Genomic DNA, 22502 nt, shown 5'->3' on the forward strand with positions numbered 1-22502 from the left:
CATCCAACGATGGAATGTCGTAACATCCTTCACCCACCCCATCAGCTAGTTTTATCATTTTCTCTACATAGGTAACTACATGCTATCTGTATATGTAGAACATATATGCCCCTCCTTAGACTATGATGCTGATGCAAAAAATGTCTCCCTACCATCCCTACTATCTTCACTGTCCTGGTAAACGAGTGGTGGTAAAAGAGACAGAAAGAAGATGCGTTGTAAAAAGCTATCTTACCGCCCCTCGACCTATGCAGCCCCTAGAAGGAACGTACGACCTCTTTACTACACCATTGGTCCGCACACAGTCAACATTTTTGCAAGTTATCTCTTACAATCCCTCGAATTATCCATAAAATTCGACTAAATTTTTGCTAATTTATTTGACGAGAAAAAAGGGGAAAATTCTGAAGGAATAGTGGTTCCGCGTAGAGGTAAAAATTAATGGATTCATACTTTTTATTACTTTTTCGTTTTGCTTAATTAGTAATGCGAATTAAGAATATAATAGAATAAAGTTAATATTTTGTAATTAGTTAAATAATATAACAATATACACAAGAAATGATATTAATAAATAAAAATAAGCGATAAAGGATACAATTAATTACAATAAATTTTCTTATTAATTTTCTTATTAATATCAGATCTTAATATCATTTTCCTAGATAACTAAAAGTGCTCTACTTTATCACTACTAAAAATAGGAAAAAAATGAAGAAGTAGAAAAAACATCAAAATATATCAATTACGTATACAATTTATTTTCTTACCATTACCATTTCTCACGATGGCGGTGGATGATTCTTCATTTTTTGCTTGGCATCATAGTTCTTTTCCTAGTCTAGTCTGCTACTCTTGCTTCTGCCAGCCTTATTTTTACACCCGTCCACCCACTACTATTATCACCGCCCTCCCTGTTCCCCCCGCCATACTATTCCCACTCCATTGGCCTACCTTTACCGCGCCAGTGGAAATAGAGGGAAAGATTTTTATTCTCGTAAATGGAAAAACCAGGCTGGAGAGGGAGGTTTTGCCAGTCAACCGCTGCTGCGAGCGAAATTTTTTGCTTCGCCCCTCGTCGTCGACAAGCTCGTCGAAGGGTACGTTAGGAAAGACGGGGTTGAGGGATCTGTTGAAGTTTATCTTGCAGATAGATTATATTGTTCGTCTGGATTCTTATCTAATAAAGATTTGTTTATTAAATTATGCGCCAATTACACATTAAATGATCGCATTAGTAATATAAAAACTTGAATATTTTTAATAATGAAATAGGAAAATTTTTATTAAATAGTGGTTAAAGTAATTAGTTATAATTAATAATAGTTAAATAGTTATATAAAATGAAGAAATATGTAGTAAATATCTTATCCTTCTAAATTCAACTTATAAATTCTACTATGCAGTATATATATGCTCCTCTATATTTAATGCTCTATTTTTCTTAACAATACGAGCTGAAAAAAAAATATTAATATCTTATTTATCGATCACCGACATAGTTCCTTGGATACGCGTCATATGCAAATTTCTGAAGCCTGAGAAATAATTCAGGAAGGGTTTGAACAGACGGTGGTCAACTTTTTTTAGTCGGAACCTCTTGTTCCCAACTCGGAAGAAAATAACAAAAAATATTGAGTTACGCGTTCTCTCGACGATGAAACTCGTGAGACTTTCAACCGTGAGACTCTATCAAGGTGCATCATTCATTTAACCCATTAATTTCTTCAATATTAAAAACCTAGAGAATAAAAAACATAAAAAATTCTCTTCTTCATCGTTATAAAATATATTGATTAAATATATATACTGTGACAATGAGAAATTTTTAGTTTGTTTACTGATTTTGTAAAGTTTTATGCATTTTAAGTTTATATTTGCAATATAAAACTGTATCCAATCCAAAAAATACCTCTGAAGATGAAAGTTTTCTTTCTTATTAAAAGAAATATATAGAATGTACAATACTGTGAAGAAAAAAGTAATTAAGTATGATTAAAACAATGCAATCTTTTTCTTACATTTATAATTCTACTATTTTACGTATTTTATAAATGCGAAAGGCAGTACAATTAATGCAATTAATTAATGACTGATGGTTAAAAACTAATTGAACATTGATAACATTTATCGAATATTTAGGTCACTTTAATACTATATATAGTTGTTACACTGTTTTCAAAAGAGAATACTCTCGCATTATTACTTATAGATTGATATACACATATATAGCACATTATTGGTTATTCATCAACCCTTTATAAACGCACGTCAATATAAATGCATAAGATTATGCTAATAAAAAAAAGTATTAAAATTACCAAATATTTAAAATAAATTGAATAAATCAATTTCGAAATAAATTGATAACTTATATTACCCTCATACAAAACTTTCTAGGAACTCGCGAACACTTAATTAAAATTAGTACTATATGCAAGTCTTTTAAAACATTCGACCGTTTATACGGATTTATGCAAAACATTCATTGAATTAAAAAGTAAAAAAGTTGATAAAGTACAAAATACGATTTTTTTTCGCGACAAGTACACAAATAGATGGAAGCAGCATAAGATCATACACAACCATATTCGTACCACACCTGATTACCCACTTTTGAATCTTTGTCTACAGGAGTTTCTATAATTGTTTCTTCTTGCCCTACATCCTTCATTCCACTATTGTTAAGATTGTTTGATTCGTTTATAACTGCTGATACTTTATTGTATATCAAAACCGGTCGTGGTTCTACTTGCACCTCCGGTCGCGAAGTTTGTTCCAATAATATAGACCGTCTATCATCCCCCTGTTCCTGTAATATTTATTTCAGATATCGAAAAAATGTTTCACTAGAATTAAAAGATAAAAAGATCATAGAACTGTAAATTAATATATTTATACTGGTACGGTAGTTGATGGTGGTGGAGAATCATCAGTGTAATACACTGTTCTTCTAGTCCCTGGATGACCAAGAGATAATGTATCTGATCCAAGAGCTCTAGTTGATTCTTTAATTGATTTCATAGAATTGATTTATTAATATTCTTTTATTTTTAATTTATACGTTTCCAATAAGATCATATTTACCTGCTAAACGGTGATCTTCTGTGCTAGCGTCAGAGTCATTTCCACCAGATTCTGATTCATAAGGTTTTCCTTCTGAGTGTTTCGAATCGTCCGCCCAAGATCGTCGATTCTAATTTATGCAGAATTTAAATATAAAATTTAATAACATTCATAACATTCATTTGTTTTTGTATTAGATGCTTTTGTATTAATTTGCTTACCTTATTGAGAAACTCAGATCCAACTTTTCGAACTCTTCGAACGAAATTAGCTCCAAATCCTTTTCTTCAATACATATGTAAATAAGGTATATTACAAATTAAGAAAGTATACAATTATAAATATATATTTTAAATTTTTCATAATAAATAAAATTGCATATAAAAGTAAATAGACTTACTTTTTTGGAGTACAACTATCTAACTTTCTATAATGTTCCATTATTTTGTCTTCCAATTTTTCTTTTTGTCTATATAAATGATTCACTTTGTCTCTGTAATAAAAATTATCACATTAACATATTAGCTAACATAGGAATATTATTTAAATATTGTCATTTTAAAGTACTAACGTATATATTTTTTCTTCCATGTGATAATGTTCTTTATCTTCAAGAGAATGAGTCAGAAGTTCATGATATTGGCTAAACAACAAAGTAATATGATCCATCAACGATCGTCTATCATTATCTAAGCCGGAATTCATATGCAATAACACCTAAAAGGAAATGTGTAAGATAGCAATAAATATACATTAAATGCATTATTAAATAACCTAACAAACATTTGTTAGTACCTCACATCGTTGATTTAATTTATTAATTTGAAGTTCTAAATTAGAACATCTTTCATCTCTACTACTAAGCTCGCCTTGCATTTCTGTTAACTTAAGGCTTAGTCGGTTCGTTTCAATTTTGTTTTTTCTATAATCCTCTTGTAAATTTCTATACTCCATTTTCAATTTTTCTGTAGCAGTATACAAATTTCTAAAATCATCCTAAAATAATTAAAAAAGTAAATTCGTAATTCAATACAATAATAGTACTTGCATTTAACATTTGTTTACTACCTTCAGCTTTGAATGTTCTCCTCTCAAGTTATTCAAACTCTTTGCATCATTCACCAATGATTCCTTTTCAGTTTGTAATGTCTTATTTTTTCCTTTCAATCCTTCATAAGATTCGCGTAACATTCTAATTTCATTTTTTACGTCTCGTAAATTTGACTTGAGAGCATCGTGTTCGTGGAAAAGATTTTCATATTCGTTATTTAGTTGTTCGTGCAAAGATTGTAAAGTGACTTGATCATGAACCAGTTGGGTGTGTATTTGTTGATGAGCACTGCGTTCTTTCAACAACTAGAATAAAAAATGTAATTCTCAATATTCAAAAACATATTTTAAAAAAATAATTTCAAATACTTACTTCTTCTTTTTCAGCAACAAGTTGTGAATTTGCAAGTTGCAAGGCTGTATGTTGTGCTGCTAAAGAATTATTTTGAGACTGTAATGTTGTTATCTGTACTTGAAGTTTCGCATTTTCAGATAGGAGATTTTCTGATGCTACTTGTGCAGCAGCCAATTTCATATTTAAATGTTCCTGTTCTTTCTAGAAGTAAAAGTAAAAAATTATATTGTATATCATTATGTTTCATAAAATTACGAAAAATATCTTTTTACTTTAATTAGCTATACTTTATCTGTACGGTTTCAATATACCTTGAGTGCTTCTACTGTTGCTTCTAGTGTATTATGAATGTTATTAGTTGCATTACTCTCGGAATTTGTAGATTCAGGTACTGACTTTTCACAACAGCAGGAATTATTTGATTTTCTTATATAATCGACGACTTCCGGAATTTGCGCGATTCTGTAATTATTAATTAATAATTGACATTTAGAAGCTTCTTTCATATTAATCTTTGTTCAAGAATTTGAAATTTCATTACTTTTTAACAATATTATCCAATGGCAATGACAACAACATGTTATCATTGAGTCCAAGTTTTTCTAGAACTGTATATAATTGTTGAGTATTCAACTTTTCAGCTACTAAATTCGATTGCAGAATTTCTAACGTTTCCCTATCAATAGCTGCTCGTGAATCAAGTTCCTTACTGGATCTTTCAATTTCTTGTAATCTAAAAATAAATAATTTTGCAAAAGATATTCCTATATTAAATAAGCATATATATTTCATGTGAAATACTTTATACCTTGAAATTTGTGTAACAGAATCATGAAGTTCCTGTTCAAGTTGCATTACTTTCCTTTCTAGAACTTCAATACTATTTGTTGCTTTATCTAATGCAACATCCTTTTCCTGAAATTTATTTCATTAGGTAAAATTTAATTCAATACTTTAAAAAATTAAAATTATAGAATAACTAACAGAAAAATTAGAAATTAATGTAATTTAGAATATAAATTGAAATATTATAGAATGATATAATCAAAGCTAGAGCCGCTCAAATTGACTCTCGTGGACAAAGGCACTTGTTGCTCCCGCAGGCAAATGACGTTGACAATTTTTAAAACAAAACGGTGACAACGGGGACAACTGAGCTTATACCTGCATAACTTTAATTTAAAGTAGTAGTTTAAAAAAAACTATAGATTAAGAATAGAAAATCACAGAACAATTAATCACTATAGTAAAAATATCTTATAAAATGCATACTTCTATTGTTTCTCGATATCGATGCACATCGCGCTGTGCTATATCTTTCTCTCGTTCTACTGCCACAAGTTTTGATTCAAGATCAAGACACTTGGAATTAATTTCTTTTACGTTATTTTCTATAATTTTTAATTCTTCAACTTTTTGATTGGCAAGCTCTAAACTACGTTCTAAATCATCTGCTCGTCTTTGTACACTTTCCAATAAAGATTGAACTCGTTGTTTTTCTTTCACTGCTGTATCACAATTTTTTTCCAGTTCTATCATTTTTGTATGTTGAGTCTAAAAATTGATAAACAAAAAAAGAAAACGTTAAATATTAAAATATCGAGATACCATACATAGAATTTTTATGATATACTTGGAACTCCTGTTGCTGTTTCTCGGATGACGTCCTTTGGTTTTGTAATGAGTTTTGTAATTTTTTGTTTTCTTCGAGTGCTTGTTTCCAAACCAATTCTAAATCCGAATTTTGTTGTGTTAATCTTTCAATATTATCATTTAACGATTCAATCTTCAATTGCAACTTTTTCTTTTCTTTTTCTAATTCCAACACACGAGATGAATTTTCATGAAAGGAACTTTCTTTTAAGGAGTCTATTAAAGTAACCAATCGACGATTTTCTAATTCAAGTTTTAAAGCCCGTGTTTGTGCATTATTTGTCAATTGTTCAGACAATCTATTATCAGCATGTGCTAAATAATATACAAATTTACATTATATTTATATATGATCGATAAATAAGGTGTTGATGTATATTAAAAATAATTTTCCTTATTACCTGGTTCTTCAGAATCACTTATAGAACTATCTAAGGCAGCTTCATTTGCAGCAGCTTTCGCTAATTTATGTAATTGAGTGTTTTCTTCAACTAATTCTTGATATTTTTCTTTATCAGCCGCACGTTCCAATGCCATGTCATTCAGTAATTGTTTATATTTAAGGATTTCAGACTCGAGTTCCAGTACTTTATCTGCTCTCCTTCTCGATGAATTTAACTGATCCTCTAGCATTTCCCTATTCTCCATTAAAACTCTAAAATAAATGAGATAGGGTGATATTTTATATAAAGAAAATATAATGAAATTATATTCGAAATATATGTACAATATATACTATATACTTATATATACTAAACGAAATATATCTAAAATACCTATTATCTTCACGTAGCTCCTCTATGCGTGTTTTATAAAATTCTATATCTGTAAGTTTCTCTCTGTATCTTACTACTTCCAATTCCAATCGATCGGCACGATCTGCTCTTTCAATTACCGCATCTAATTCGTCTCTATAAGACTTTGCTGTGCGTGCTTCATGCATTAATTCTTGATTCTGAAACAAGAACAAAAATTTATATATTATTAATATTTACTAAAAAAATTAATATGTATGGAAAATATGATGCTTTACCTCTCGTTTTAATTTGGTTACTAACATCTTATTGTACTCGAGTTCTTCTTTACATTCCAACAATGCTTCCGTTTTTTCTTCTCTGCAAATATATCATAAAAAAAGATAGATTAAGCATAAAAATAACTAAAAATATATATACATAAAAGAGATAATATATACAATTCTTGTCGATGTTTTCTAACTCTCGATTTCCAGTCGGCCAATTCAACTGCATAGTGATGATTATCTTCACGTTCTGATTTAACAACAGGGTTAGATTGTTGCACTTTGTTTATTTCTTCAGCTTCTGCGTTGATTGATGAATCATTTTTTTTAATACATTCGTTTATAATAATATCCCTCCATTTCTGTTACATCAATAATATTTTATATATTCTTAATAAAACATTTTGTTAAAAGATAATACTGATAAAATAAAATTACCTGACGATATAAATCTAGTTCGTGAGACATTCTTTTCATTTGTGCAAATAAATATCCCATATTTATATTCTCCATTGAATCTTGATTAATAACTATGTTTTGATGATCTGTGACCTAGTAAAGTATTGTTAAATTTTATTATCTCACTTAGTATAGACAATGATATAAAAATCTAGAAAACATACCTGTTTAATACATTCTACTATTGCAAGTTGAGTATCAACATTTAATTTTTTTATATTAGTGATAAATTTTTCTTTGTTAGGACACTGTACAGCACAACCAAGGAGTAATAATAATAACAATTTCATTTCAGGAATACATGATTGCGGCTCCTTGCCTAAACTTATTGTATCTGGAGACCTCAGGATTATATGACTTAATTCTTCTTCATAAAATTGTCTCATATTATCTATTACGACTTTTAAGTTTTTTATGCGAATTACTGGACTTCCTTTTGCAGGTATTACTTCATCATACAGTGGTTCTGGATCTCTATGAGATATAAAACATGTAAGAATATTAAATATAGATATTTTGTAAGAGAAAAAGTCAATACAAATTTAAATACATAGAAATACTCACATTTGCAAAAATACATTATGTAATAATACACCATCCACCAAATCATCGTAACTGATTAATAAGTTAGGATCGTCTAAGCAACTGACGAACTGTTATATGAAAAAGTATATTTCATTAACTAATTCTCATTAATAGGACTAATAATAATAATCAAGAATCTTTTAAAGCTAATATCATGAATCATAGAAAATAAATCATAAAATTCTAGAAAATAAAAAACTTGCCCATGTTACTAAAGGTCCAGACAATAGATCATCAATTTCGGAAGATGCCATTCTTACACACTTTCACATTAACTGTTAAGACAGTACTTAATAAATAACACTACCATTTCTTCATATAAAAAAATACAAATAATAGAATAAATATTTTATAATTCTGTAATGTTAGTTTGCAAAATAGTTGAATATGAGGTAGAAAAAAATATTAAATTTTTTAATACAGAATATGTACTCAAGAATGCATTGAATTCTTTCATAGATGAAATATCTGTGTATAATACTTTTTAATTTTACGTCTCCCTAAATTTTAAACTTGGTGAAGTGTAACAAATTATATAATATTAATTTCTTTAGAAGAATTGTACATTATATATGACAGAATATACTAATATATATAGACAAATTTCATAGTTTTATAAACCTAAATATTTTTTGCGTAGTTAAATTTGCAATTTAGGTAAAAAGTAAATTATCGACATATAATTAATTGTGCATCTGTGTATATACATTAATATAATTGAAGGATTTTGTTATTTCAAATAACCAATTATTAGCCTCATAATTAATTTCAAACGACGCTAATTAATTTAATGTTTCAATAACTTCACCATACAAGATTTCAACTATTCCTTGATGTTTATTCAGTAGTCACACTTTATGTATATTTTACTAGAGATGCAACTTAAAAGGGAATATAACCACACAATATCTATATGCACATTCGATATAAAATATATCGTTTCAATTTTACAACAGAGTTATTTAATATATTATCGATATTTGTTGAACCGTATGAAACATCGTATTTTTACAAACACTAAATTAAAACGATTTATGTATTAACTGATATTAGGTTACGGTTATACTTATGCGTATTCGAATGACTAGTTCCTCGTTCCTACACATACTTACAGCTGTACATGAACGAACAAAATGGATTTGTATTTGGACGATCAGTTCTATGATACATACTATGAATATAAAATGGACATAGATTCGTAGACTCTTACTATTTCTTGGACAATTCTTCGTTAAAAGTCCTATTAACAAGTGATAGATTAGAGCGGGAAAAATGAAATCTTTATTTTAAAAGAAGAGTATATCATAATTTATTTCAAGATCTGTTGAATCAACCGAATTGATTCCGAGAATATTTTAGATTGAATACGGAAACATTTTTTTTATATTCCATGTGAGTGGATCTAAAGAAAACTTTAATAAATAATCGGGCAAAAGAATGAAATTGATTTGAATAACGTATACGGATGAATACGGATGACATTGGACGACCAATGTGCGTGCAGTATAATGTAAAACCATTGATTTTAACACATTTGATTCGTTGACGAACGAAAAGTTACACTGGTTACTGGAGCGTATTCGGACTTTCAAACTGACTTGGATAACTATAATTCGGTATGATATAAATAACGTAGCCGTGGGCTTTGGCTCTGATTGTAGTCTTAAATGTAATAAAATTATTGTACGTATAACCTCTTGCATGTATGTTATTGTTCTTTAATAGAAATTTAATTGCAACCTTATCCTATTCTAAATTTTGAAAATATCTCCGTCATTTTATCAATACATATAAATAAAAACAAGTAAAACTATTAAACTAATTACATATATGTAACATATAATAACTAAAGCATATATGTATATTCGTGAAACAAAGTTATAACGATTTTTAAATAATTCTTTTTATTTTTTTATATTTTTCTTTACATTAGAATACTGCTTTTTATTTTTTGGATAAACATCCTAATTCCACGTTTTATCATTACAGCATGCGAACTGATTATTTGAATATTGTTTGAAGGTTTCAACTTTCATTATTTTTGTATGAACATTATAATTTCTACCAGTATAAGATATTTAGTAGATTATGAAAGATGATTCAAGTATTAAAAAAACAATTTTCAAGAAATTATAAAAGACACAGAAATGTGAATACATGGTCATCTCTAGCAACAGCATTCAATTCCATTAGTAAAGAAAAATATGGTTTTGATTTCTTAAAAAAGGAAACTGTGAGTAATTTTTATTTTTTATGATATCTATAACTATTTTAAACAATATATTAAAAGTTTTAAAGTTCTTCTGTATTGCTATTGTATATATATAGGGACTATTTGGAATACCTGAGTTAAAGACACCAGAAGGGTTTAATATTTTAAAAGACCAAGCAATATCTCAAACAGATGCACTTATAGCAGAATCTATAAGTCAAAATAGAAAACGAAAAATGGTAGAAATTTTTGATGATATGTCTGATACGTTATGTAAAGTTGCAGATTTAGCAGAGTTCATTAGAGTTGCACATCCAGAAAAGCAGTTTGTTACAGCTGCAGAGAATACTTCTCTATTTGTTAGTGGTATTGTAGAGAAGTAATTACCTTTTTGTAAAAATTATATAATCAATCAATATTTATATTATTTTTAAATACTATCTTTAAATAATATGAAAATTACTTAAAAATTTTTCAGGTTAAATACTCATCGTGAATTGTATAATGCATTAAAACATGTTGTGTACAATGGAGATACTCAAGAAACATCTCTGGTGGATAAACATGTTGCAACATTATTCTTGTCTGATTTTGAATTATGTGCTATTCATTTACCAGAGTCTATAAGAGAAAAAGTTGTACAGTTGAATTATTATACGTTACAAGTATATATTATAATATTACATTGTATACATTATGTTTGTCAACTTTTTATATGATTGTATTTTTTGAACATAGGTAGGCCAGAAGTTTATGGCAGGTACTAGTAATCCAAGAGCAGTAGATGCTAATTTTGTTCCACTTAATGTAAGGCAATAGTAAGTATTGCAATTAAATAATTTTGAAAATAACAACGTATTTCTTTCATATGAAATTTGAAGATTTTTAAAATGTTTCACAGTTTCACACAGAAAGATAATAAAATACATGTTCAAGGACTTTATGTAGATTCTCCTAATAATCTTGTTAGAGAAACTGCATATCGTATATTTCTATATCCTGATGAAGAACAAGAATATCTTCTACAAGAACTTTTGAACTCCAGACACATTTTGGCTAAACTATGTGGTTTCTCATCCTATGCTCATCGGTAGTTTCAAACATTTGTTGATACAAATGAAATTAATTAAAACTAGCTAACATTAGCTATATTTGTTATGTATTAAAAGTGAATAATTTATAGAGCTGTTAAAGGAAGTACTGTAGAAAGACCCGAAGTAATATATGAATTCCTTAATATTTTAAATAATAATCTAAAACATAGAGCAATGCAAGATTTTAATGAGATGCAAAAGATGAAAGACGCTGAATCGCCTGTAAAACAGGTTTACCAAATTTATTAAATTATGAAAATAAATTACACTATCTTCTGTTTTTATACATTTTTATTTTTCATATGTAGAAAATAATGCCGTGGGATACAGCATATTTCACAACAAAAGCAAAAAGGACTTGGCTGAATATGTCCATTACTGAATTTGCTCCATATTTTTCACTTGGTGCTTGCATGGATGGCATTAACATATTAATACAAGCATTGTATGGCATTCGATTGGAGTATGTACCAGTTTTATCTGGTGAAGTTTGGGCAAGCAATGTACATAAAATTGCTGTAATAGATGAAAATGGAGAGGTTTTGGGTTATATATACTGTGATTTCTTTGAAAGAGAAGGGAAACCTAATCAAGACTGTCACTTTACTATTAGAGGTGGAAGGCAACTAACAGATGGATCTTATCAAGTATAACTTAAACGAATAAGAAATATATAAAGTATAAAATATTAATTTAACAAAATTTTAATCACTATTCAAACATTTGATTTCAGAATCCGATAGTAGTATTAATGTTATCATTGCCAGTTCCAACATGGTCAAAACCATGTTTACTTACTCCTGCCTCTGTAGAAAATTTATTCCATGAGATGGGTCATGCATTACATTCTATGCTAGGTAGAACAAAATATCAACATGTAACTGGTACCAGATGCAGCACAGATTTTGCAGAGGTTCCAAGTGTTTTAATGGAATATTTTGCAAGTGATCCAAGAGTAAGTTATATTCTTGCAACTTAAATAATTATTAAATGATTTTTATTCTTTTAATCATATGATATATATTATGATATCTATTAGGTTGTATCCACGTTTGCTAGACACTTCCAAACTTTGGAACAAATACCAATAACATTATTAAATAAATTATATGCCTCAAAGAACATATTTTGTGCTTCTGAATTACAAAATCAAATATATTATAGCATGTTAGATCAAGTTTATCACAGTGCCCAATTAGAAAAGCCATCAACCGAAATTTTAAAAGAAATACAGGGAAAATACTATGAACTTCCTTATGTCGAGAATACAGTACGTATCTTTTGCCATTTTTAATTTCTATAATAAAAGGATCTTCATTTATTTATGCTATAAATTGAAGATTTTATTTGCAGGCATGGCAATTAAGATTTTCTCATCTAGTTGGATATGGTGCGAAATATTATTCCTATTTAGTATCTCGAGCAATTGCTTCTTGGATATGGCAAACATACTTTCAAGCAGATCCCTTCAATCGAACGGCAGGCGATCGATATCGAAAGGAATGCTTAGTACATGGAGGTGGAAAGCCGCCTTCTAAATTAGTATCTGACTTCTTGAATAAGGAAGCTAGTGCTAGTAACTTCGCAAAATCATTGCTTTTCGAAATCGATATAAAAATGGAGCATGTAGAAAAATTAAGAGGATAAGAAGGCCGTTCGAAAATAACATTTAGAAAGGTATCTTTTCAAAAATATAAAATATTTATAAACTATTTTTATAAAAGTAAAATAAGATTTTGTAATAAAATGCTTATGAAGTATGATACACTTAAAATAAATATTTCGAACATAATTCTAAAAACATAAATAATTTTATAATATGATATGTTATCTTGTAAATAAAATGTAAATAATCAATGTATCATGCAAAAAACATAATTTGAGCTTTTTTCTTTTATTTTATTACAAGTATGGAATCTTACCCTATTTACAATCTTGATAAATCTACGTACGATTACACAAAAATAAGTTTTTCAACGTAATACAGAAGAAACGCAGTATAAGGTAGTTTATAAGAATTTAATATTTATACAATTTATTGTTTAATAATGTTCAGTTTCAAAACAATCGTTGACAATTTTGCTTTAAATGATAAAAAAAGCTTTTTAGGATATTGTTAAAAAATATTGAATAAAATAAGAAAATTCTAATATAACAATAATAATTTTTTTTCTCTGTTTCTTAAAATGACTTCTGGTATGAGTTTACCATGTACTGCGTTTGAGATGATTTTAATTTATATTAAAACTCTCCATCGGGACTTCCATTAAAATTAGCTAAAGATTCATTAACATTCTTTTTCATGTTTATACAAAATTCCATTAATAAGCTATTTCGTAATTACATCGACGTAAAACGACTGAACAAGCCACTGGATGATTCAAATCTTATTGATAGTATTAATAATATTTCTTCTTCAATCGATCTCTACATTACGAAATTCTGTTTACTTTTTTTCTGGAAGTGTTTTCTTATATAATTCATGGAATATAATTAGATATTTGTATTCACAAACAAGCACTGGACCTTTTTTTTTTTACAATAATCTGTCTTCGTTTTCAGATTACACTAAAAGAGACAGTAAGAAATTCTGTATTCGATTTAATATATGTATAGTTACAGTAATTTCATTTATATTTTATCTTCCTAGAAATTTTATTTTGCACAGCATTTACATGAATTATAAATTATTTCTTTAACAAGCATTTGTGAAATAACCTTGTAATACAGAGTTACTAAAGAATAATAATAATTAATTTACATAACAATGAAGCTTATATTGAAAATCATATAAGGAGGACAGCATATATTTTTAAGTTTTTTGATACTCTTCATAGAGCATAGTTATAAAGTACAATACAGCAGAGTATTGAAATATGTAAATTTTAAATAAAATTCAGAAATCGCATGTTTTTAATTAACTTGAACATCATAGTATGTGTAAAGCAAGTTGGCAACTAGTCATAAATAATTTGTATCACATTAATTTTCAATTTTTATATAAAGATAGGAGATACATACATTTTTATAAACTTGTATTTTTATCAAGCTACACTTCACTCAAAAGATATGTAAAAAGTAATTAACTATCATATTATTGTATTCTTGCTGAAATAGTTATCATAACTTTATGGTGAAAATTGTAAAGTTAGTGGCAGAGCATTTATTATTTTATAATAACATGAAACACTTTTTACTGCTTCCTTTTTATACTATTTAAAACAGGAAAAATTATCTACTAGTACAGAAAATTGTATTTAAAAATATCAATTTTAGTAATATGTACTTTATAAATAAAGCATGTACTATGCTTGCAGAGTATTTCATATTATTATCAAATTTTTATTATAAATTTACACATACATATTGCTTTACTATTGTTTTGACAAAAATGGACATCTTTTGTACAAATTATGCATTTTTCCCTTATTTATAAACTCTGTATTATAAGGTAATGTACAAAAATTTGTTATAGAAATTCATAATATTATGTCCTTAATAAGATTTCTTCAAACATTTTGGCGTTCATTTTTTCAATATGCACATACTGTAGTGTTTTATGTCTTTCTTTTCGACATTTCTAAAATTCTATAATGAAGTATTTTTTATTCAATACACGAACCTTTATTTTATAATGTATTTCCCACTTGTTTAAAATTATTTCAATGACCAGTACGTTCGACATTCCACAGTACGTTATATCTTTCATTTTCTATAAATTACGCATTTTTATTCACTTTCGATCATCGTATTTTTAATTCTTAGAATATTCTTATTATGTTATTTTTCTTAAATCCGTATGCTGTTAAAAATTGTTCTGCATATAAAACGGTTGATATATTTTTTAAATGCTGTATCATTTAAGATATTTTGCACATGGTCCTTTTTTAGCGAAATCCAGAAACAAAAGAAGAATAACAATGGTAAAGCACTAATTGAAAGAGGATCTTAATTGTCCAGTATTCATTACGCACTATAAAAACCAAATTAATAGAGTCCACTCTAAATTTTTTTATCAACTGACCACATGATGCAACATTGTACCAACATTCAATCAGTTTTAAGTTTTCAATTCTTTCCTTATTTAATATGTCACATTCACAATAGGCAAACACCAAAACAAATTGGTTTTTTGCTATGAAACACAGTGACCACCCAGCCTAAAATGACTTTGGCATTTGGTTCAGGTTATGCAACGTAATTGTACTCGTTTGCATTATCTTTATCTCGTTCCATGTAATCCCTATCTATGAGAGATTCAATTCTTTTCTTCAAATCTGCAGGCTGAAAACAATTTTCACACATAATTAAACATACACAGATATTTAGAATATATCATTCTATAAGTTAATGACATACCTTTACAGGAAACTTGAGCTGATTGTACAGTTCACTAATCAACAGATTGTGCGAAAGTGTTTTTCTCATTTTCATAATTCTAACAATAGCTGCATCTATCTGATATTGTCTATCTTGATAGACTCTTTCCTCTGTAGCTTTTTGTTCCTCGTTCTGAAGAAGGATAAACAAGTAATATATTGTTGAAATTTACATTACACGAAAAAAGTAATTAAAGAACTATTCTATACCGTTTCTTTCATTTGAATTTGATTTATTTTAATTCTGAATAATTTATTTGTAAAGTCTGCATTAAAAACAAATCTATCATTATCTGCAACGTCTCTTCCTCTTGGATTTTTTTGTAACACTCTGGCTTTGCCACAAGCTAAGGATTGTAGAGTTCTCCTAAGTTCACCATCTTCTATATTTGTTGCTGCTTTTATATCTTCCAAAGACAAGTTATCAGCATCATTAAATAAGATTAACACCAATGCTTGAAACAAAGAAACTTGGAGTTCCTTATTACCCTGTTTTGACATTTAAGCAAAATATTTTTATGGAATATATATTATTTAATATATACTATTTAATACAACTATATAACAAACATTTATTACAATACATAAACAATACCTGATTAAACCAAGCTTTTAATACACAATGCCCCAAGGTAGGTTGCCATTGTAATTTTCTACCACTATGTTTTCCCAAATAGAATTTATTAAATACATCTTGATACTGAACCATTTCTGGCGGTAATGTTACTTCCATTACAGGATATGTTGGCCAATAACCCATTGTAAGTATTGAAACAGTTAAATCCAAATTACTAGCAGACAATTCGCTTTGCAAATTTCCTGCATACTAATCCACAGTATAAAATTGTACAATTAATTAATAAATATGCAATACATACATTTTAAGTTGATAGTATATAACTGAATATAAATATAATACTTACCTGTTTAAAAGCAATATTAATATCTTTACTAAGTTCCATATCTTTAAACATCCCTTCCAATTTACTGGTAAAGCCACCACCACATTCTTGTTTCAATTTAGATAACATGGATTTTTCAGCATCAACAGAAGCTGATTTACCAACTAACAAACGTTTGGCCAAATCCTTTTTATAGAATGCCTCGAATACATCTTTTCCATGTATAAATCTGAACAATACCATGATTTTATCTAATAATCTTTCTAATTCTTCTTCTGTCGCTTCTTTATTACCCGCCCTTAACTTGCAATCAACAAATTTCGCTGTAGGTACAGAAATAAATTAATTAACGATAGATAACACAAACAATAAATGCTATTATTTCATTAAGGAGGCTATATACCTATTAATTCAGCAGGTTTGTTCGCACGTTGATTAATAAAGGCTTCAAAAGCTTCTTTTAAACTATTTGCAAATTTTTCATTCTTATGAAAACATGTATTAACTATATTGTCCATTTTATCTTTGAAATCTAAGAGCTCCTGAACCATAGTTTTATCTTTTTCTGGATCTATAACTATAGTTTTACCTTTTTTCTGTGAACAAAAACAAAAAATGTATCTATTCAGTTTGCATAGAATAACATTTAAAAATTCGTAAAATACCTTAATATAAGAATTAAAATTTAGACAAAGTTCTACAAGGCCGTTTTTCACTCGACTATATAAATTATAAAGCAAAGATAAATCATTAATTCTATTTTCATCAAGCAAACCACTTAATCCTTTTTGTAAAATGCTGGTAATATGTTCAGATAATAACTGCTTTTCCACTGTGTGTATCAAAGACCACCTATAACAAATGAATAATGATATCATAGTTACGATATCAAATATCAATATATTAAAAGTAAATACTTACTTTGTAGATGCATCAAGGTAATGTAACAAACGTTCGTTTTCCTCTTGAAGCCGTTTGTCCACGTGTGCTAAGTACTCAGGAACATCGTGTTCATTCATCAGTCGTTGACCTTCAGCAGCATATAGTCTTTCAGTAGCAACCAAAAATCTATAAAAATCAAAATATAATGAATAATGAAAAAGATAGCATACATATTATTTCAATTTGTGTTGATATTAAACAGAAATTCATACTTAGTTTCAAAGGCATCTTGGTAGATTTGTAGATCTGATAGCATTCTTAATAAAGACTTAAGAAGTGTTCTATCCACTGTATCACCTTGACGCTCTTTTTCAATAAGCATAAGTAACCCTTCCACTGTACGTGTTTGAACTAAGTTATTCAGAACAATATAAATTCTAAACAAATGTAAACCCATATCCCTAAAACAACAGAAATATTAAGTAATGTGCAAAAAGAATGTTTCTAATTATTTTTAATATTCAAAAAATTTGTAAACATACCAAATAGATAAAATACTTGGATTTTGTAATACATATGTTCTATCCAAATATAGAAAAATACTTCTAATCATAATCATTTGTCTGCAATGTGATTGCCAACATTCATTCATTTTTTTTAAGAATATATGCCTGTCCATTGATTCTGCTAAAAACTGTTCTATATTTGCTTGTACATGAGCTTCTGTTAACCTTGTTAACTTTGTATATAATGTAGATGCCATCTTATGATTACACATATTTTCAACTGCCTGATAAAGCTCCTCTAATGAATAACGAATACTTTTGCTGGTCTGGATTGCAATTACAGCTTCTTGCAACTTCTCCCATGTTTGCTCTTGGTAATTTTCAGGCAATTTTGGTTTATCTACATAAAATGTACAATTTGTAAAGTATCTTTATATACAAATATTGTTCTTAAAAATGTTGTTATATATACAATGTATATAAATAATTTATATACATATATACATTACTAATATACAATAATTCATATATATATAATTTTCTTTGATAAAATTTAATGAAATTCTGTAATAAAATTAACATATATGTTACAAATCTTATATCCAGTTAATCACACATATAGTGAAATTAATATAGTACAAATGTTTAATTATTAATTTAATATATATTTTATAATTATCACACATTAATCTTCCTTAGAAATAATTTATTTTAAAGGAAGAAAAAATAAAAAAGCCGAGAAATAAAATAAGACTATAATTACATTCTGATATTTCACTACTCTCATTGCTCAAATATTCTGTTCATAATTGTTTTTAATTAGTCATCTATAATAATCTATAAAATTAAAGGCCCAAATGTATGAGCTGATATTTTTAATTAATTACACAACCATTGGTAATCTGAAACTTCTAGTAAACACATAAAAAAACAAATAACGCGCCTTACAAACGTTTATCCATTTCGGTTTTTCATGATGTCAAGTTAGGTTATGTCAGTTTAGTTTTATTAATCGCATTTATGACTAATTTGGTCTCGGCTACGTAACGTGGGCTGAAAGAGTGTCACAAAAGTACTAATGTCGTATTAAAAATAATGTCGCAATTCACGAAGGCATATTGCCAACCATAAATTACACCACGAATCTTCACGAATGGTAGCAGCTGATTTTGAGGTTAGGATGTCCCATGGTCTTGCTTACTTTTGAAGTTTTTGATGACGAGCTTTCTAGCTGTACCAGGTTTCGCGCTTGCCAAACTTGGTGAAATCTTGTTGACGCCGTTTGGATTCCCAACGGTTAAAGCCGAGAAATTGGCCCTTTTTTGAGTATCAGTCGTGGTTGCAGCCGTATCCGTCATGTTTTCAATCTCGTTGATCTCCGTGACCGCAACGGCGGACAGCTTGCTGCGTTTTGCAGCACCAAAATTTAACACCGCTGCGTGATCAGCGGCCGTCCTCTTCACCTGTGCTGTGGCTAGAACCTGAGTCCCCCCGAGCCTAGACATATGCGTGCATCACTCGGCCACCGGCCCTCAGCACACGGAAAACACAGTTTTCCACTGAGAAACTGAAAGAATTCTCCCTCTCCGTTCTACCTCTTTATCCCTCTGTTCGACAAGCGGAAAAACTTATTTATCCCGTCCCAAACCCTGCTTCTGACGAAACTCACGAACAATTGGCAATCTGTGCACATGCGCGATACATTTACGCGGCGCTCTCCATTCGCTTACCGCGCATTTTTAACCGTTATAATTTCCTTTATACTTTTTCATATACATTTTATTGCATGAAGTTACATTTTACATTTTTTTCGAAAGAAATCACATCAAATACTTCATATATTAGAAATTTTATTCTATATTCAGATATACATTCATTTCTTAAAATGGGAATAGTGTACTAATATATATTTGAGTTACTTTGAATTATATGGAAAATAGGCTTTCAAAATATACATTGCATCTGATTTTATAGCCATCTTGGAAAGTTATCCATCTCTAATTGTAAGAATACATAGGCATCTTTATGTTTCCAGTGCATTAATAATGTATCTTAAAATTTGTTACTTTTTATTCATATATTTTTTTATTTAAATAAAACGCCTCTACTCAAAATATATAAAAACATTTGTTTGTATATAATTTATACGCATAATTATATATAAATATATATATATTTATATATATAAATGAAACATTTCGTTAAAACTGTTTAATATTTTAAAATGCAGTGTTTTTTTTCATTCACGTTCAAAAATTATGCTCTTATTAAAATCTTACATAAGAAATCACATTGAAGTAAATTTCTTTAGAAATTTTGTTATTTATATTTACATCACTTATATTTAAATATCTTAATTGTTGGATAGATCTTCTCTCTTCTACTAAAAAAAGTTTCAAAACATAATCTTTGATTATAAAATATCTGAGGAATGATATATTTTATGCAGAGAATGTTACAAGTCTTATAAAATGTATGTCTCAAAGAAATACAGTAAAAAAAAAAAATGAAAATGTATTCAATAACAGTATTTAAGTAAATAAATCATGTCTTCCATTATATATACATACGTTATTCTCTTATGCACTTAAATGGTTTTACATATCAAAGTATTATATCAAACTTGTTCTATTATTAAAATGTGTGCATTTGACTTATTAGCTTGTAATATTTCTTTTTAAAACATATACATTATTTGCAATTTAACCAATGCAGTATGCACTTTTATTTTTTCTTCTTTTGTTTAATGTTTCATTCAATGTACTCTATATTAGTTGCTCAAAAAATACACACTGTACTGACTATAAGTAGTGTAAATTGTTTTTAAATGGGAAATCATATACCTAGATTACTAACTTCAGTTATAAGTCATTTTGATACTAAAGCTTTTTTCAATTAACTACATATTGCCCTTAGTTTACAAGAGAAAAACGAGGTATATTTCTTTATTCAACATTTTAAAAGAGCCAACTGAAGAAACCTTTTTTTTTCTCTTCTTTAGTTGTTTTTAGGAAAATGTGGTCAATGTCTTTAAAAACATTTTTAGGAGATTGAGCTGCATTAACATAATAATGAACCCCTTGTAAAGTATAATAATCAATCAAAGGTTGAGTTTGTGTATGATATGTTGCTAATCGTTTCTTCAATGCTTCTGCATTATCATCGGATCTTTTAATTAATGGTTCTCCAGTAATCTATTAACAAAATATTGTTTAATATATTTTCTAATTTCATATGTAAATTGTAATTTAATAAAAATAATCATCATTAGTTACATCATCTTTCATATGTTCTTTAGGAGGAGAAAATTCTTCATGGTACGATCTGCCACTTGCAGGATGTATTAAACGACCTGTGATTCTTTTTATCAATAAATTATCATCAATTCCAAACTCTACCACAGCATCTAATTTGGTTTGTCTCTTCTTTAACATTTCATCAAGCTGTTGTAATAGAAAAGAAATGAATTTTAATAAAAAATATCAAAATCTTACCTCAATGTCATTTCAAGGTTATTGATAATCTTCTCAAGTTGAACAAAAACAAATTGTTATTAACTTCAGTCCATTAAGATATCAGTATGAAGATATCAAGCTTACTTTTTCAGCTTGTGGTACACTTCTAGGAAAACCATCCAACAAAAAACCACGTTTACATTCAGGTTTATCTAGATTACTATCAATCATATTAACTACAAGATCATCACTGACTAATTTACCATCATCCATTATTTTTTTAATTTCTGTTCCAATAGCGGATCCAGAATTAATTTCTGCTCGAAGCATGTCACCTGTAGATAGATGACATACACAGTATCGTTCTTTCAATAGCGGTGCCTAAAATACAATCAGTATTCGATTAAATAATTCGCATTAATGTTTTAAAAATATTACATCCAAATTTGCGTAAAAAGAATTAATTTCACCTGTGTACCCTTACCGCAACCAGGTGGTCCTAATAAAACTGCATTAATTCCTCTACTCGGTACATCTTTTGAAACTTCTGAAATTTCCTTTGGTACTGCTTCTGCACGCGGAGCCATTTTTTTTTGTTATCGTTAACTTTTTTAGTAGAATTTCCAGAAATTTTCGAGAACGATTATAATAAAGATTACTATCAAGAATACAAATCACTGTTATACACAATGTGCCCAACAAATATGCACCATCAATTCCTCCGATTCTTCCAAAAGAATGTAGCGCAATGATTCGTCCTTTGTACTATGTATATACATACAACACTTACCTCATCTATCGTTCTAAATTCAAATTAATATCGATTTTAATCAAATTAAATCGATTGTGGTCGCAAATTTAAATTTAAATTTCGATTTCAAAT

The 22502-nt window shown here is 28.3% G+C and overlaps 4 protein-coding genes across 6 annotated transcripts; 1 reads left to right on the forward strand and 3 right to left on the reverse strand.

The window, feature by feature from the left end:
• Nucleotides 1-1173: 1173 nt before the first annotated feature.
• Girdin (protein girdin) lies at nucleotides 1174-8538 on the reverse strand. The gene is made up of 22 exons (XM_072003568.1): nucleotides 8393-8538; nucleotides 8169-8257; nucleotides 7769-8078; nucleotides 7584-7697; nucleotides 7320-7507; nucleotides 7158-7239; nucleotides 6901-7079; nucleotides 6526-6779; nucleotides 6105-6439; nucleotides 5744-6025; nucleotides 5280-5386; nucleotides 5013-5204; nucleotides 4783-4933; nucleotides 4490-4672; nucleotides 4135-4422; nucleotides 3862-4062; nucleotides 3638-3783; nucleotides 3467-3559; nucleotides 3288-3351; nucleotides 3088-3196; nucleotides 2902-3008; nucleotides 1174-2812 (listed from the first exon to the last, which is right to left on the reverse strand). Exons 1-22 carry the CDS (start codon nucleotides 8441-8443, stop codon nucleotides 2576-2578), a joined length of 3762 nt encoding a protein of 1253 aa, XP_071859669.1. The 5' UTR covers nucleotides 8444-8538; the 3' UTR covers nucleotides 1174-2575.
• A 1230-nt stretch (nucleotides 8539-9768) lies between these two features.
• On the forward strand, nucleotides 9769-13368 carry LOC139987769 (mitochondrial intermediate peptidase). The gene is made up of 11 exons (XM_072004396.1): nucleotides 9769-9892; nucleotides 10179-10422; nucleotides 10518-10780; nucleotides 10880-11066; nucleotides 11140-11219; nucleotides 11303-11491; nucleotides 11585-11726; nucleotides 11804-12142; nucleotides 12229-12450; nucleotides 12535-12765; nucleotides 12849-13368. The coding sequence occupies exons 2-11, from the start codon at nucleotides 10285-10287 to the stop codon at nucleotides 13140-13142; spliced, it is 2085 nt and encodes a 694-aa protein (XP_071860497.1). The 5' UTR covers nucleotides 9769-9892; nucleotides 10179-10284; the 3' UTR covers nucleotides 13143-13368.
• Nucleotides 13369-13370: 2 nt separating this feature from the next.
• On the reverse strand, nucleotides 13371-19849 carry Cul4 (cullin 4). 3 transcript variants are annotated; one of them, XM_072004393.1, is made up of 11 exons: nucleotides 19366-19849; nucleotides 18201-18564; nucleotides 17931-18119; nucleotides 17698-17844; nucleotides 17442-17628; nucleotides 17180-17372; nucleotides 16798-17099; nucleotides 16470-16700; nucleotides 16085-16363; nucleotides 15855-16007; nucleotides 13371-15779 (listed from the first exon to the last, which is right to left on the reverse strand). In XM_072004393.1, exons 1-11 carry the CDS (start codon nucleotides 19667-19669, stop codon nucleotides 15684-15686), a joined length of 2445 nt encoding a protein of 814 aa, XP_071860494.1. In that variant the 5' UTR covers nucleotides 19670-19849; the 3' UTR covers nucleotides 13371-15683. The 3 variants fall into 3 exon arrangements, with proteins under 3 accessions (XP_071860494.1, XP_071860496.1, XP_071860495.1); XM_072004395.1 differs by lacking the exon at nucleotides 19366-19849 and adding an exon at nucleotides 19113-19342; XM_072004394.1 differs by lacking the exon at nucleotides 19366-19849 and adding an exon at nucleotides 18928-19342.
• A 152-nt stretch (nucleotides 19850-20001) lies between these two features.
• Nucleotides 20002-22395, reverse strand: Ak2 (Adenylate kinase 2). The gene is made up of 4 exons (XM_072004397.1): nucleotides 22090-22395; nucleotides 21764-22000; nucleotides 21440-21607; nucleotides 20002-21358 (listed from the first exon to the last, which is right to left on the reverse strand). The coding sequence occupies exons 1-4, from the start codon at nucleotides 22204-22206 to the stop codon at nucleotides 21122-21124; spliced, it is 759 nt and encodes a 252-aa protein (XP_071860498.1). The 5' UTR covers nucleotides 22207-22395; the 3' UTR covers nucleotides 20002-21121.
• Between the last annotated feature and the right edge of the window lie 107 nt (nucleotides 22396-22502).

The sequence above is a fragment of the Bombus fervidus genome, chromosome 5 (genome assembly GCF_041682495.2).
Source record: "Bombus fervidus isolate BK054 chromosome 5, iyBomFerv1, whole genome shotgun sequence".
NCBI classification, from domain to species: domain Eukaryota; kingdom Metazoa; phylum Arthropoda; class Insecta; order Hymenoptera; family Apidae; genus Bombus; species Bombus fervidus.